This window comes from Xiphophorus couchianus, chromosome 8 (genome assembly GCF_001444195.1).
Source record: "Xiphophorus couchianus chromosome 8, X_couchianus-1.0, whole genome shotgun sequence".
NCBI lineage: Eukaryota > Metazoa > Chordata > Actinopteri > Cyprinodontiformes > Poeciliidae > Xiphophorus > Xiphophorus couchianus.
In genome coordinates, this window is record NC_040235.1 from 8,005,174 (window position 1) to 8,020,745 (window position 15,572).

General features: G+C 35.1%; 2 protein-coding genes across 3 annotated transcripts in view; both read left to right on the plus strand.

Annotated features, from left to right (window-relative positions):
• The first annotated feature begins 843 nt into the window (after positions 1-843).
• Positions 844-7,806, plus strand: LOC114150124 (transmembrane protein 230-like). Its single transcript, XM_028026350.1, has 4 exons — positions 844-978; positions 3,053-3,253; positions 4,103-4,225; positions 6,968-7,806. Exons 1-4 carry the CDS (start codon positions 868-870, stop codon positions 7,106-7,108), a joined length of 576 nt encoding a protein of 191 aa, XP_027882151.1. The 5' UTR covers positions 844-867; the 3' UTR covers positions 7,109-7,806.
• Positions 7,807-8,747: 941 nt separating this feature from the next.
• The window catches only part of LOC114150172 (protein turtle homolog A-like), a 60,653-nt gene continuing 53,828 nt past the window's right edge, over positions 8,748-15,572 (plus strand). The window contains exon 1 of one of the 2 annotated variants that reach the window (XM_028026454.1): positions 8,748-9,174. The gene's annotated coding sequence lies outside the window, so the exon portion shown is untranslated. The remainder of the gene's footprint in view (positions 9,175-15,572) is intronic. The other variant, XM_028026455.1, reaches the window with a different exon arrangement.

Consider the following 15,572-nt stretch of genomic DNA (forward strand, 5'->3'; position numbering starts at 1 on the left):
AGGCATGCAATAGAAGTGTCTCAGTAAACAACGCTTTAAGCTGAATGAGCAATCATTTTTCTACATATCATTCATCCATCAGCAGATGTAAAAAAAGCAAATAACTACATTTTATTACTGCTGACATTCAATGAGATTTAAATGTCCCTGTTTAGTAATGTTTATATTCAGAAACCTCAGGAGTAACATCCAACCTAACTAAATCAGCATGTCCCAATTCAAAGTCCAAAAGCCCTTCAGAAATGCTAGATAAAGAAGCTAATATTGCTGACAACACAAGCTAATATTAAATATTTGTCTCATTATTTTGTAGTAAATCTATGGCAACAAGTGTATTTGGGGCCAGATATGTAAAAAATTAATTAATTTCTGCAAAAAAAATATCTGAGACATTTTTCAGAAAAAAACAAAGACATTTCTGGGTTTCAAAAGTTAAAACATTTGCTAGAAAAATCTCAGAAATGTTGAGATTAAACTCAGAAAACGTGGAATTTTCTGAGTTGCAAAAGTGGAATTTTTTTTTTTTTACTTTTGAACCTCAGAAAATTTACAAAACTAGAAAAATAACGGTAATAACGGTACAATTTACGGTATGGTAAAGTACCGTACACTTTACCGTACTTTACGGTATCTATAATCAGCTGTTCATCCTGTATAGTTTATGTAGTGATAATATTCAACCTTAAAAGACATTTATTTAAAAATATATCTAAAAAAAATTCGTTTTATTCACAATAACACCGTAATGCTGATAATTATCTTTCTAAAAACTAATTACAGATTACTCTAAATGTTTACTTCCTTTTTAAATCACGGCTCGACGTGACCGCGACCAGGCGAGATAACAAACGGGATTTGCATGTGCGCATGCGCCGTGAAGGAAAACAAGGAAGTTTTTCCCCCAATGGAAACACTGTGGATGGGACAGAACTTAGCAACAGAGCGACGCTAATTGGGTTTATTCTGCCTCATGTGAAGGTATGAGAGTCACCCGCGGAACCAAAGCAGTCGTGTCCGTCTGTTTTTGTACTTCGTTTATTTCTCCCAGCAAAGCTTGTTGGAGGCTAATGCTGGAGCTAATTAGGCAACTAAAACGGTAAACTCAACCAAGAGCCTTTTAATTGAGCGAATAACCCTTCATATATTAGCTAAGCGTTTTAAAAATGCTCCTAATTCAGTATTAGGAGACCCGGGCGCCTTTTAAAAATATCTTTAGTTTGACGACTGATTAAACTTAAAAATCTCATCCTGTACTGTTACGTCATTTTTAAGACGATTAGCAACTTAAAGCTGCTACTCAGATTTACTATTATTACCAATAAAATGTACTTTAGCTTCAGCTCCTACCTATAGAACCTGCCTTATTCAGTTTCCCTGCTAGTTTTGTTGTAATTATTTGACCAAGAGATAAACTATCTTCACAAGAACAAGCTTTAACGATGACATCACAAAAGGCACAAGGCAACTAATCCCCTTATTAGTGATCTTAGTAAGCTAGAAAAGAATGAACAACCCAAGTTTTAGCATAAAAACGCACAAAGATGTAACTTTGACAGCACACAAACACAATTTGAGAATATTTTTAACCCATTGGGTATAAACTAGATCCCTGTTTTTCCATTTAGATGAATGAATGGAGTCCCAGATATCTCTGTAGACACTTACAACACATTAAAAAGCCTGTCAGTTAGCTACAAGGGTTACTTTTTTTCTCCTGTTTACATCCTGGCCTTTTCCAAAATGTTTTTTAAAATATTGTTTTTAGCAAAATGTTTTTCAAGGATTTAATCTCAACAGCTTCAGAATGTTTTATTATGGCACTTCTTAAACTGCAGTTTCCTTTGCAGCCTTGAAAAGTGTGATATTTTACTTCTAGAAGTTTTTATATCTGCCAAAAAGTGTTAATGTTTCCACACTTTCTCTTCTGGGCTGCACAGTGGCGCAGTTGGCAGCACTGTTGCCTTGCAGCAAGAAGGTTCGATTCCCAGCCCGGGGTCTTTCTGCACTGAGTTTGCATGTTCTCCCTGTGCATGCGTGGGTTCTCTCCGGGTACTCCGGCCTTCTCCCACAGTCCAGAAACATGACTGTCAGGTTAAATTATCTAAATTCTCCCTAGGTGTGGATGTTTGTTCTGTCTGTTTCTGTGTTTCCCTGCGACAGACGACCTGTCCATGGCGACCAGTCCAGGGTGAACCCGCCTGTCGCCCAGAGCGTTAGCTGGATACAGGCACCAGCACCTCTCCTGACCCCACTAGGGACAAGGAAGTTAGAAAATGGATGGATGGATTGACTTTCTCTTCTGTCCAGTTATTTTTGGAAGTTAAAAACTTGAATTTGGTGAAATAATTTCTACAATTAGTTGTGTAAACTACCCTAACATGGTGCACATTAACTTATTGTCTCCAACTTGGTTTAAATATGTCTATTTAAAGTAGAAGCTGGTAGAATCCAAATGCATTATTCACCTTTTTAAGTCTTTGTCTAATTGGGAACCCAAACTTGTTCCAAATTCTCTTCCTTTTTCTTTTTACTTCAATAGAAAATTTGGATGTTATAGAAAAATGTTTCAATAATGTTATTTTACTCTGAAAAGAACCTTTCAGTCTGTTCATATTTAGATTTTAGATGGTTTAGCTGTCATTGTCTTGTTTTGTTGTCCTGAGAACTTAAATAAATATGGAAAGCAGTAAATGACCATTTAGATAAGGAATTATTATTATTAACTGAATTTCATAATGAAAATGTTTAAAATATTGAAAAGGAAAATCTGTAGAAACCTCGCTGTGTTTAGTAAGAGTTTGCTTTTTTTTTCATTCAAATTTCTGGAGTCCTCCATTCAGGTTTTTCCGTTTTATAAGAGTTAATATTTAAAAAGTTAAAGTTTTAAAAGTTGAACTTTAAGGAGGTGGACAGTTGAATTCAACGTTTAAGCAATGGAACAGGAAATAAGTGTTATAAATACAGATGCACCTCCTGATTTATCCACACCTGGATGTTACTAAACTACTACTAAACTTTTCCAGACTTTATATCGACCTTGTTAATTTCCCAGGTTTCTATTTGTTTGGATCAATCAGAACTCGTATTAAAAGCTGTAAGTGACTGGGACTACCAGCCAGCGTTTCTCTCCCCAAACAGCTGTTATGCTACGCTAACGGCAGCTGGAAGCAACATGTTGACAGCTGGATTATCCAACAACAAGGCCAAGTATTCCAGACTGGCAGCTGACGACGATGGCTACATCGACCTGCAGGTCAGCGCCTCATTGTCAAGTTTTTAACATTTTTATTGATTGATTATGCAGTTAGAATTGGCACTGATTCACTAATTTCACTTCTGATTCAATATCTGAGGTTTAGTATCGTCTGATACCGAACAGACACAGGAAAACAGCCTTAAATTGACTTAAAACGTCTCTTCTTTTTTTTTTTACTGAAATGTATTAAATTACAAATTTATTTGATAACTTTACACCATTATCTTAACAAATTTGGTAAAACCAACTTTAATTTGTTCAGTCAGTGCTATTATAACTATAATAGCCAATTAAAATAAATAATAAAAAATTGAATGTGACAAAATCAATAAGTTGATAATTTTGGTCAAATATGTAAAAATAAACTAGAGATATGATATATCGGCATTAACATTGGTATCGGCTGATATTAGTCATTTTCTAGTATATTGGTATCAGCTGGCAAAATAAAACTGAGAATATTAACAACCAATATTAATTTCCATCTTGTTGCTGTTTTTTTCCCTGAAGATGTCAAAACGATAAATATATATAATATCAATAAATATTGTGTATCGGCAATAAAAGCAATATTAATATCAAATATCGGTATCGGCCATAATATTCGTATCGCCGCATTCCTAAAATAAACTGCAACAAACTTGTGTTAAATTGTTCAGAAAGTTTAATTAGGAATTATAAATATAATGTAAAATAAATAAAGCATAGCATCAGAACCGATACAGATATCGATATCGGATATCAACTTTAAGGGCAAAATGTTTAATTGAATTGGTGCCAAATTATTTGCTGATTGAAAAGCTTTTCTGTTTTACTGCATAATAATTACACTTTCTGTGTTACTAGTTCAAGAAGAGTCCACCAAAGATCCCTTACAAGGCGATTGGCGTGGCAGTAATCTTGTTCCTGATTGGCTCCTTGCTGATCATTTTGGGAGCCCTGTTTCTGGCCGGGATCATCAATGTCGAGGTGAGTTTGAAGTTTCTTCTCGAGTTATTCGGCTCAATAACTTGAAGTTTTTCACATTTAGTCTGGAAATTATGCATTTTTAGCACTGGTTCGTTTTAGTTTTGTAGCATTTTTATGCCTGCATGATTCCTATGTCAACATTTGCCTAAAAATGGTCAAATATTAGGAAAAAAATTAAGTTAAAGCAACTAGAGTACAAAGAAAAACCCTAAGAGACCTTCAGAAATAATTTGAAGAAAATTGTAATTACATGCACTCGTTAAATAAAACGTATAAGATGTTTAAATAAATTATTAAATACAATAATTAAATAGTTAAATGTAAAAATAGTTCATGAAATGTGTATACATTTTACAGAAAACCAAATAATTGTATTTTTATTTAATTTTATCATTACAGTCCAGTAATCTGTAAAGGTTGTTGCTAGTAGGGGAGCAACAGGGGAATATTAAATAACAAAATTTTATTTCAAAATACTTTTATTTTACTGTATAATGAATTCAGGTTTAAATATGTAAATATTTAACAATTATATATTGAATTGTTGCACTTGTGGCCCCACAGAAGAGTGAAATAATTAAAATATGTTAAAAGATGACAATCCTTAACATATCTATTATCAGATTAAGAAATTATTGAAATATTTTACATTTTATATGGATTTTTATTGGATTGTGGCATTTTTGAACCATTTAGTGAAAGTAGAGTCTTTTATTTTATTTAAACAGCTTCATGGACTAAATAAAGCAGTAAGTCAGGTACCCTAAGCTACACATTAACTGTTTTTATAATTTATGCCACTGGGTGCTACAGATATTTTTACTGTATCGTAGCAGAAAAGCCCAGGTGGAGCAGAATTTACCGCTGGCTTGGTCCCATTAGTCGACCCGGTGAGCTGTGAAACCTGACGATGCTTCAGCCGCCTCACCTGCATGAAACATGGCTGCTTTCAGTCTGATAATTGGTGCCACGAGTGACGTCTGCCTCTGTTTTTGGACAAACGTTGGAAATGGATGCTTCGCCGCTGCAGCTACAACAACCAAACCTCAGATTGGACAAAGAAAAAACTTCACTGATGTTACAAAAATGACAGAAATACATTTATATTTCAGGATTTGACAAATATTTAAATTAGACACAAGTTGCTCCTTCAGCTGCCTTTTTACTCACTCACTCACTCACTCACTCACTCACTCACTCACTCACTCACTCACTCACTCACTCACTCACTCACTCACTCACTCACTCACTCACTCACTCACTCACTCACTCACTCACTCACTCACTCACATTCAGTCAGTCTCACTCACTTGCTCGTTAACTCATTCATTACTAACTCACTAAGTCTTTCACTCACTCATTCAGTCTCTCACTTGCTTATTAACTCATTCAGCTGTTTGCTAACTCCCCCGGTGACTCACTCATCCACTTACTATTAACTCGTTCACTCACATTTACTCACTTGCTCAGAATCATTCACTCACTTGGCGTCTCACTCTTTCATTTGGTTAGTCATTCAGTTTCTTACTAACTCACTCAGTCACTTGGTAACTTGGTAGCTCACTAACTTTCTCACTTACTAACTCACTTGCCTTCCTTTGCTCAATCACTCACGACTAACACTTTCACTTATTTGCTCACTCGTTAACTCAGTCTCTAATTCAGTTGGTCTCACTTGTTAACTCACTCAATTACTGACTTACTCGGTTGCTACTAACTCTTCTACTCACTCGCGTAGTAAGTCAGTCACTAACTCATTCAGTTGTTCACAAACTCCCTTGGTGACTCACTCTTACTAACTCACTAACACTTTCACTCACATTTACTCGCTCACTCACAATCCTTAACTTATCTATTATCAGAGTAACTTGCTGAGTATTAAGTAGTTAGCAAGCTAGCAAGTATTAAGCAACTTGCTAGCTTGCTAACTCACTCACTACTAACACATTAATGCGTTCACTCACTTATATTCACTCACTCAGTCAGTAAGTTGCTAATTTGCTGGCATGCTAACTCAGTTACTGACTCACTCAACTACTACTAACTCTTCTACTCACTCTCAGTAACTCTCTCACTCGGTAACTCAGTTGTTTGCTAACTGACTCAGCCTCTCACTAACTCAGTTACTCAATCACTCAGTAACTTGGTCATTCGCTAATTCACTCACTGACTCACTAACTTGCACCAAGTTTTAATTTCTTTAAAAAAACGAGTAAAGGAAGTAAATCTACCAGCATCAGATTACAGGATTACAGTTAAGTAGAAGTTCTGTTTGGTGAAAAGTTGTCAGAGTTGATTGATGAATGAGTTTTGTTGTATCTGGTTTTTAAAAAAAAATTAATCTCAATTACAGTTTTTGAACAGCCAGCACTGAAGGAAGGAGTTTGTCTACCAAACAAGATCAATTCCTTTGTTTTTAGTCAGGATAATTAAAGATGTAACGTTAACGTTCTGCACTGCGGCTTTAGTTCTGCACCAACACAGAAAACCAGATTGTTTTAAAGCCGTAATGCTGCAGTGATGCTGCAGTGCACCTCTGAAAACCAGCAGGGTCGCCTTCCTGCTTCGACTCGGTGCATGATGCTGCCATCTGGTGGTGGAGCCCAGCGCTGCACCTTGACTGACTCATGGTTTACATAAAAGCAAAGCCTCCTGCTGTGCTTCTGTTTCACATTTTCCTACCTTACTTTTTCATTTTCACCTTCTCTATTTTATTGTTTATTTGTTTTGTTTGGCTCCTAGAATCCCGACCGCACCATCCCTGTCATTGTCATAGGCCTCCTGGTCTTCCTGCCCGGCTTTTACCACCTCAGGATCGCCTACTACGCCGCCAAGGGTTACCGCGGTTACTCCTACGATGACATCCCGGACTTCGGCGACTGACCCGAGCGACTGGTTGCTCTCTGAATCGAATGTAGCAGAACGAACGGAGCAGTGGAGGCCGACATGTTGGCGCTTTGCTGAAATGTTGCAGAAATGTATAACTGAGATGTTTCTTCTTTGCTCTGTTTGCTTTTGTTTCTTCTTCGCTTTATTAGCCTCCATGCCGAAACGCGACCAAACTCAGAGACTCAAGCTGCTTTAGTAGCAGCAGAGGAAGCTGGCCTGCAAAAACTCGACACAGAAATCATAATGTATTTCTTATTTACCGTCGCTCCAAAGCTCTATATTCTCAGCCTTACTGGTTCTTCTGGGACAGAGTGTTTGCATTATAATCCAAAGTAGATTTTTTTTATGGTGTGCAGGTATATTGTTTTAAAGTGTTTGTACTCTTGCTCTGTGTTTAGGTTGTTTAAAAGCAGTGTTTCTTTTTGTCTTGCTGGAGTGACAGTAAAGAATGTTTTGACGTTGCTGCAATGAAGCAGGAAATAAAATGTTGGGTGTTTATTAAATGTTGCGAGTTTTGAACTTCATCAGTATGTCAAGAATATTAGCAAATGTGGTTTATTTAAGGTTTTAATCGAAGCTGTGATAGCACATTAGGGTAATTATAGATGTGTGGGAAATAAGGGAGTAAATTTCTGCTAAAAAATCTGAGATTTTCTAGAAAAATCAAATTTGAAAATTGGAAAATTTGCTAGAAAAAAAATCCAAAAATTTGAGATTAATTTCAGAAATATTTGAGAAAAAACGTGGGAATTTCAGAGTGTGTCGAAAATTTCTGAGGTAAATTTCAAAATTTATTTCATTTTTGGCTTTTCAAATTCTGAAATTTTTCTTGATTTCTCTGCTTTTGGCAGAAATTACTCATGTGTATAAACAATGGCCATAGTGTGCTGTTTTACTTGATATCAGTATTGCTAATAATACTGGTTATTATATAAAATACACATATACTGTTCTAATATTACTGTTTATTTGTTACATTTTGTGTTGAAAAGTGTAATTTGTGTTTTTTTTTTCTTTTAAAATTTTTTAACTAATTATTTGGAGTTATTTATAATGTAAAATATAAATAAAATGTGATTCTAATCTTTAAAATACCAACACTAGTTGGTATTTTAATTAAATACCAAATTAATTAAGTTGGTATTTAATTAAATTAAATAAATTGGTATAAAATGTAGAAAAACTTTCTTTTTTGTGTCCAATTACATCATTAATATGTCTGTCGCCTTTTTAACAAACGCTTTGTCGCTCAATTATCTGGATAATTACTTTAACTTGAGTAAAATTGTGTTGAAGTATTGTTATTCTTATTCACCTTATAGTTAATTTTACTCTAAAAATAGACAAAACATTTTTTTCTCACTTTCTTACATAAAATCACTCATTTTTTCAACTTTTTAGTCCAGCTGAGATAACCAAAATTATTTGAGTTTGCTAAATCTCAGAATATTGTTTGCATTTTTATTTATTTATTTAACAAACAAGCGAAAGAAAGTTGAATTTTGTGACAAAATGTGGGAAAATTTTCTCAATGCGGAAACGTGTTTTTAGAAAAACTGCTTTGATATTTTGTGACATTTTTCTTCATTGCTTTTAACGGAAGCCCAGCAGTTTGGCCTCCATCAGGTAAAGGGCGCCCTCTGGTGGTTGCAGCTGAGACGGACGTCATCTGGGGATTAGAAATGGAAAACGTGTCAGCTTGAACAAACAAACCCTGGATTTAAAATTCAGGAGCTTCCAGAGTTGGGATGTGCTCTCTGTTCATGATGATGATGATGATGATGAGTTGGGCAGAACAAGGAAGCAGCAGCGGTGGGAGGGACGCAGAGGTAAGAGGGGAGGCGTCACCTGTACGTGAAGCGAACACCTGTTGCCCGGTGGGCTCTTAAAGACGCATGAGAAAAGAAAAGGTTCGCGTTACAGCTGGGGATCCCGGTGGCTTTTGTCGCTTACAGGAACAAAAACCTTCATTCTACTCGGTTTCAAACCGTCGCTTCAGTTGGACCGGAGGGAACATGTAGAGGATTTATTTTTAAAGGGAATCCACCAGCGAACCACAGGTAAGGTTAAAAAACACGATCAAAAGTGTTTAAATGTCGATAAATTAACCATATTGAGCTGTGTGAGGCATGTAGACTATTTAAACTGAACTAATGAACTTTCTTTGGCTTATCAAATGTTAAAAGAGACGGTTTTATATATATATATTCTTGGTATAAATCCACAAGCCTCCTGTTTTTTCTCCTTTACTAACTGGGTTCGCACTTTGGACTCATAAAGGCCAGACAAGGTGCCTAATTACTGATAAGCTGGATCATAACATCAACTCGACGAGTCGCAGCTAGCTAGCATTTAACGTTGGGCGGACGTTAGCTAGACGTTAGCTTGATATTCTTAGATTGTTTGATATTATAGGAGGGCGATGTGGACGTTTTATCGCGATATTTTGTGGTACTGTTTTGATAAAAGATAAATGACGCTATTTCTTTTTTAATTTCTAAAAGAAATGGTGAATGCATGACAACAATCGTACATCACAAACATAAATACTGTTCTTAAAAATATATACTAATTTGTAATTAGCTTCTTTAGGACGCCATAAAGAAGTATGTTTGTGTCACTAAAATGCATTTAATCGAATTTATTTGTCCGAATAAATTTGTCCAAAAGTTGTTAGCTTGATATTCTTTGATTGTTTAATGGTATGGGTGGGCGATATGGACGGTTTATCGCGATATTTTGTGGTACTATTTTGACAGAGATAAAGTCACTATTTCTTTTTTAATTAATTGTATGGTTTGGGTCTGCATGACAACAATCGTACCTCACAAACTCAAATACTGCTCTTAAAAATACTAATTTGTGATTAGCTTCTTCAGGATAGTGTAAAGTTGTGTAATTTGTGTCACTAGAATGCATTTAATCATATCTATTGAACAGTGGAGAAAATAGAAAAAAAATAATCAAAACAATACTTTGCTTTTTTTAAACCTCACAATTGGAATTTATGTGACAAAAAAAATCAAGATTCTTATCATGACAAGAAATTTATATTGATAAATTATAAATGATGCGATAATTTCCCACCCCATTAAATCGTATTTCATTTGGACATCTGTCTAAATGTCGTCTGCTAACTAAATGACTTTAACTCCACTTAACAAATGACATTATCAGTGAAACTTTTTTATTTGAAAAGTTTAAGTGGTATACAGCGTTAATTTTAATTAGTGGGATGTAATAAGACATCCAATATAAAATAATTAAAAATCTAAAGGAAAACGTCAGAATTTTATAACAATAATGCTTAGGATCAGAGCTAGGCTAATGATCTCTACTTAATTTTTTAAGTGTCCATCAGAACATTTAATTCACTATTTTTAAAATAATATCAGATGGACAAAAACTATGTAATTTAACAAACAATCTGTAAAGTGCCTGGAAAATACCAAATTTAATTACTATCACTTAATTACCTAAAAATATATTTAACTAAGGTTTCATCAACGGCTGAAACCTTTATGATGCGTTATTGAGCACTTCGGACTTTCTGATAAACTGAACTATAAAATGTTCAATATAGAAGTTTTTTAGGTAGCAAACTTTCAAAGTAAATGCATATAAACAAAAGGTACTTTCTGGATTTTTTTTGCTTCCCAAATAAATAAAAACATTTCTGCATTAATATGCATTTGTCTGTAGTGTTGAGTCTATCATCATTTATCTTCATTTTCCAGCGTTAATTGGACAAAATGTCCATAAAGTCCCCAGATGAGCCCCGTTGAACAATTTCAGAAACTCTCTCGTCGGTTTTTATGGAGCCTCTCGACGCACCAGCTGGTCTCCCGGTTTAATGGATCATTTTTCCCTCTCACCAAGTTTACGTCATCAGAAAAACGAACTCAGTGGAAATTAATTAACCTGAGGAGGAGAAGAGCCCGTATGGTGCCTCTTGATCTGCAGCAGTACCGTAAACACTTCATTTTGACAACTAAAGCAGAATGAAGTGGAATTAAGTCACCGATATAACAAAGGTCACATTAGCCCATTAGCTGCTGGTGTCAAAATATTGACAGGGGCTCTTTAAAACCTTGAGAAGCTGGAATTAAGGATTTTATAAAAGCTTCACCTTGCTTCTTGGGCTATAAAACATGGCTGTTCAAATATTATTTATACAGAAAAAATGTAATTTTGGGCATTAATAAAGCTTTACAGAGATGAGCTTGTTGCCTTGAGCAGTTTCATATTTGAGCTCTCAGGATCTGAAGGAGGCGGCTCTGACTTTAAATTAAAACCAATTAATTTCTGGGTTTCTTCTCAAACACCCTTTGGCTGAAATATTAAAATCCTAATCGTAATAATCTCTTAATATTTCATACAACAGCTTCGCCTTGAATCACTTCTGAGGTGAGTTTTGCAATGCAGATCAACAGAAAGACAATTATTTTATTCAAATGATGAGATACTGTTGTTGTCCACACAATACAAATGGCAAAAAGCAAATTTTTTTTTTCTATTGATAAAAACAATCATTAAGGCCAAAAACGTTGATTTTAGCTTAATCAGACACAGGGAGGGGCATTTATAGTATCGTGTATCATTTATCGTGATATGCTACTTATGATAAGAACTTTAACTTATCGTTGTGGTAAATTTCAATTAAAATTTACACTTCAAAAACACAAAACCTTACCAAGTATTTTTGTCTGGTTTGTAGTGCAAATATCTTAGTTTTGTCTTATTTTAATTGTACTTACCTACAAGTAGCTGGACATTTGTCTTAATTTCCAGAAGACTGTAAATTATTTATTCCTTTGCCCGATTATTTCACTTATGAGAAAAATGTCTTGTTATGAGTGAAATAATCTACCAATGGAACTAGAACTGGGTTGCTAGGTAACGGTCTGGGCTTGTCTGGGGTTGCTAGGTAACGGCTCAGTAGAATAATCTACCAATGGAACTAGAAGTTTTGGCTCAAAACTAGCTTCTATTTCTTGCTAAAAAAGTTACCTGTATGTTATTTTTGTCTTATTTCAAGTGTACTAAGATATTTTCACTATAAACTAGACAGAAATACTTGGTGAGATTTTGTGATTTCTTTTTTTTTTTTTTTTTTGCTGTGTAACCCCCCAAAACTATCCATATTGTCTGAATTTTTAGTTTTACTATTTTCTTCACTCTTTGTTCAAATAAAGCATCAATAAATATCAACAAATTTGAAAATATGACTAGATGCAGTTACTCTGTGCAGCTTGGTGATACAAATAACTTTTTCAATATAACTAGTGTTCTAAAGAAGCATTTTACAAATGGGAATGTTTTTCCAAGAGCAATATTTTTTGTCACAGCCACACAGTTATTTAAAAAGGTGTAATAAATAATCACAATTTTACCACAAAATATTGTAATAAAACTTTAAGTCCATGTTGCCCCAGACGAAGGTTTCAAATTGAAATCTGTTGTCTGCTTTTTAGAGTAAAGTCGTCTTCTGATTGGCCTTTCAGCTCATGTTGGTACACGACTCGTTTCACTGTGGATAAGGACACTGACTAGCTTTCAGATTGTTTTTATTTTAAGGTTTATTAAAGGTTGGTAAAGAAGACACTGTAAATGGGGGGGAAAATGGAGTAGCATCATGTTTTAGTGGTTGTAGGATTTCTCTTTCGTCTTTGGTAAAAGATCACGAGCCATTTCTCCTGCTAGCGTAGTTTGCTAGCGCACCAATTGTTTTGGTTGTATTTACCCAGAATGCCTTGTGCTGTAGTCCACTCCCTGCTTCACATGCGCTTTCCAACAGCTCCAGAGCTCCAGAGCTCCAGAATCAAGACCGAGGTTTGTAAGCAAACCGGATTTTGCTTTTTTGAGTTTGATTACGTGTTCACACCTCCCCAAATGAACCCAACTTTCTTGGCAAAACAACTAGACTCTGATTGAACTAGCCGACCAGACGGGGTCGGTGCGATTGCACCCTTATTGCAACATTTAAAGAAGCAATTCGTGACCACTGTGAAGTTACAGACTGACTTTGTGACATTGGTTTGACCTCCATATTGCTGCTCTTTACTTTCTACGCCAGAGCTTTACAGTAACTCCATCTATGGGGTCAACAAGACATTGTGGCGTTCACCTTCCCAGAAAAGATGCCAAATATTTGCACTCCAAGCGTTTGTATGGCCACTAAAGTGGAACCCTCTTTATTTCGCCTGTCCTATTTTCCCCCTAAGTGCACATCAAACCGAGCCAGACGGAGAGTACCCATTGTGATGGAAGGAGCGTGTTTGGATTTATAAAAACCAGCCTTTCTGACACATGTGCAAGGATGGGGAAAAAAAATAAGATGTAGATTAACAGGAGCCAGGCTGAATAAAGTAAGCTCCCTGGGGAAAACTCTTATCACGGTAACAAAGACGAACCGGGTTGGAGCAGGGTGAATGCCAATGAAGGGCATTTTATTTTTTATTTCTTTCTTGAGAGAGATGGCTGACAGAAGATGTTCCAACATGACATTTTACAGCCTCAAACGTTCTGGTGATGGAGAGTCTGGCAAAGAACGACATGAAACTTTAAGTACAAGCTGGAATAGGAAGCTATAAAAGATAAGAGAGGAATTTGTAGCCAAATTTTAAAAAATATACATTTTGACATTTTTGAGTCTTTGACCTTTCATATGAAAAGCATGTGTTAAACGTTTTGAAGTTGGATGCTGTTGGTTCTTCAGATTCATGATTGGCAGGCAAGGTCAAATACTGAAAAGTCTCTACTTTTCTTTTATTTTTTTTCCTTGTCATTAAGTTCTCTCCTAAAAATAGTTTTTCAATCTGAAAATACATTCTTTGCTGCACTTTGTTTTGAAATTGGTAAAAATTAACCTTGCATTCCCTTAAATTGTTTGCTGCACGATCAAGATTTTCTTAATTTAAGGGAGGAAATCTTCCTTGAAGGAAGATTTTAAACCTTGTGAAAAGTTTTATTTGGACAAGTTTTAAGGTTACACTGATATAGCAACCACTTTATCAGCAAATTTGTTCCATCTTGTGCAAAGTTTTATTTGCACACATTTTGGGAACCTTCAGTTTGCTCTCGCTGATATGGTGAGAGCAATTTGGAGGAGTCCTAGGATTGAGCCTTGTGGTACTCCAAGTTGTCTTTACAAATTATCTGGCATCTAATAAGCCATTTGTGGAAAGTTTGTTTTAAATCAAACTTTGCACAAATGGTTTATTAGATGCAAGCTAATTTGTAAAGACAACTTGGAGTACCCCAAGGTTTAATCCTAGGACTCCTCCAAATTGCTCTTTCTCTTTCAGGTTATATCAAGAAAAAATAAGATTAGTTACCAAAACTACGCTGATGAAACACAGCTCTACGTTTCAATGTCACCAGCTGACTTTCTGCAGAGAAACAGCTGTTCACATTTTTATTTGCATTTTCATGTAGAATTTATCTCCAAATTATTTGCAGAAAATTTTCCTATTTGTTGTCTAATTTTCGTGGAGCGTGTCCAAAACAAATTAAACTAGAAGATAATTTTCTCCAGCTTTCTTATCATTCCAGGTAATCAGAGAAGCGGAGTAGGAAATAAAATCCAATCGAGTGATGAGGCGAATCTTTCGTCTTTTCCTTCTCTCTCTAAAAAGAGAGTTTGCTAATGGCGGGTTTGCATTTGGGACATTTAGTGATCACGAAATCAGCTCCCAAAATGACAAACAGCAATAGCTTCAGCGCCTTTTCTGGCTTATCTGGTGGAATATTTGGGTTAAAGACGATAATCCTTAAAAGCCACAGCCGTACTTTGCACTTGGTGCTTTTCAATCCTTTCTTTTTCTTTTTTTTTTTTTTTAACAGAATTGTGTCAGCACCATTAACATTTATGAAGTGAAATCTCCTGCCTAACAAATTAGCAGCCCTATTAACTCGTCTTCTACGTTGCTGCTGATTTCCACATTTTAGAAAAATAAAAAGAGGTTTTTACATCTCTGGAGTAATGAATCAAATTCTCAAACTCAAATTTTCTTTTCTTACATTTGAGCTTTAATGTTGAGCAAGCTATGTTTAATTTAATTAATCAGTTAAAGTACAATCTATTCACCATTGATTTAATTAAGCTAAAGAAACAAATCTTTAAAAAAACCCATTAACACCAGTTTCACCCTCAGTCTCTTTGCTTTCCTGATAATGGTTTTATCTGGCCCAGTTGTTTTAAAATGTTTAAATTTAAGACTTTTAAACATTACATGAAATTAAGTTAAAAATGTAATCAAAATTAAATTTTAACCATTAAATTTTCTTTTGGTATTAATGAAGTATTTTTGAATTTGAATATAGATTCAAAATTATCACCATGAATGGAAAAACACCCTCATAAAAAGATAAAGTGACAATAAATATCTGGAAAGAAAAATTAAAAGCAGTTTAGCGTTTAATTAATAGAAACACATTTTGTAATTGAAATTTGACA

Coding starts and splice junctions, on each gene's coding strand:
- LOC114150124 (XM_028026350.1), top strand. CDS start 868: ATGCGCCGTGAAGGAAAACAAGGAAGTTTTTCCCCCAATGGAAACACT. Junction 3,254..4,102: donor ATGGCTACATCGACCTGCAG/GTCAGCGCCTCA, acceptor CTGTGTTACTAG/TTCAAGAAGAGTCCACCAAA. Junction 4,226..6,967: donor CCGGGATCATCAATGTCGAG/GTGAGTTTGAAG, acceptor TTTGGCTCCTAG/AATCCCGACCGCACCATCCC.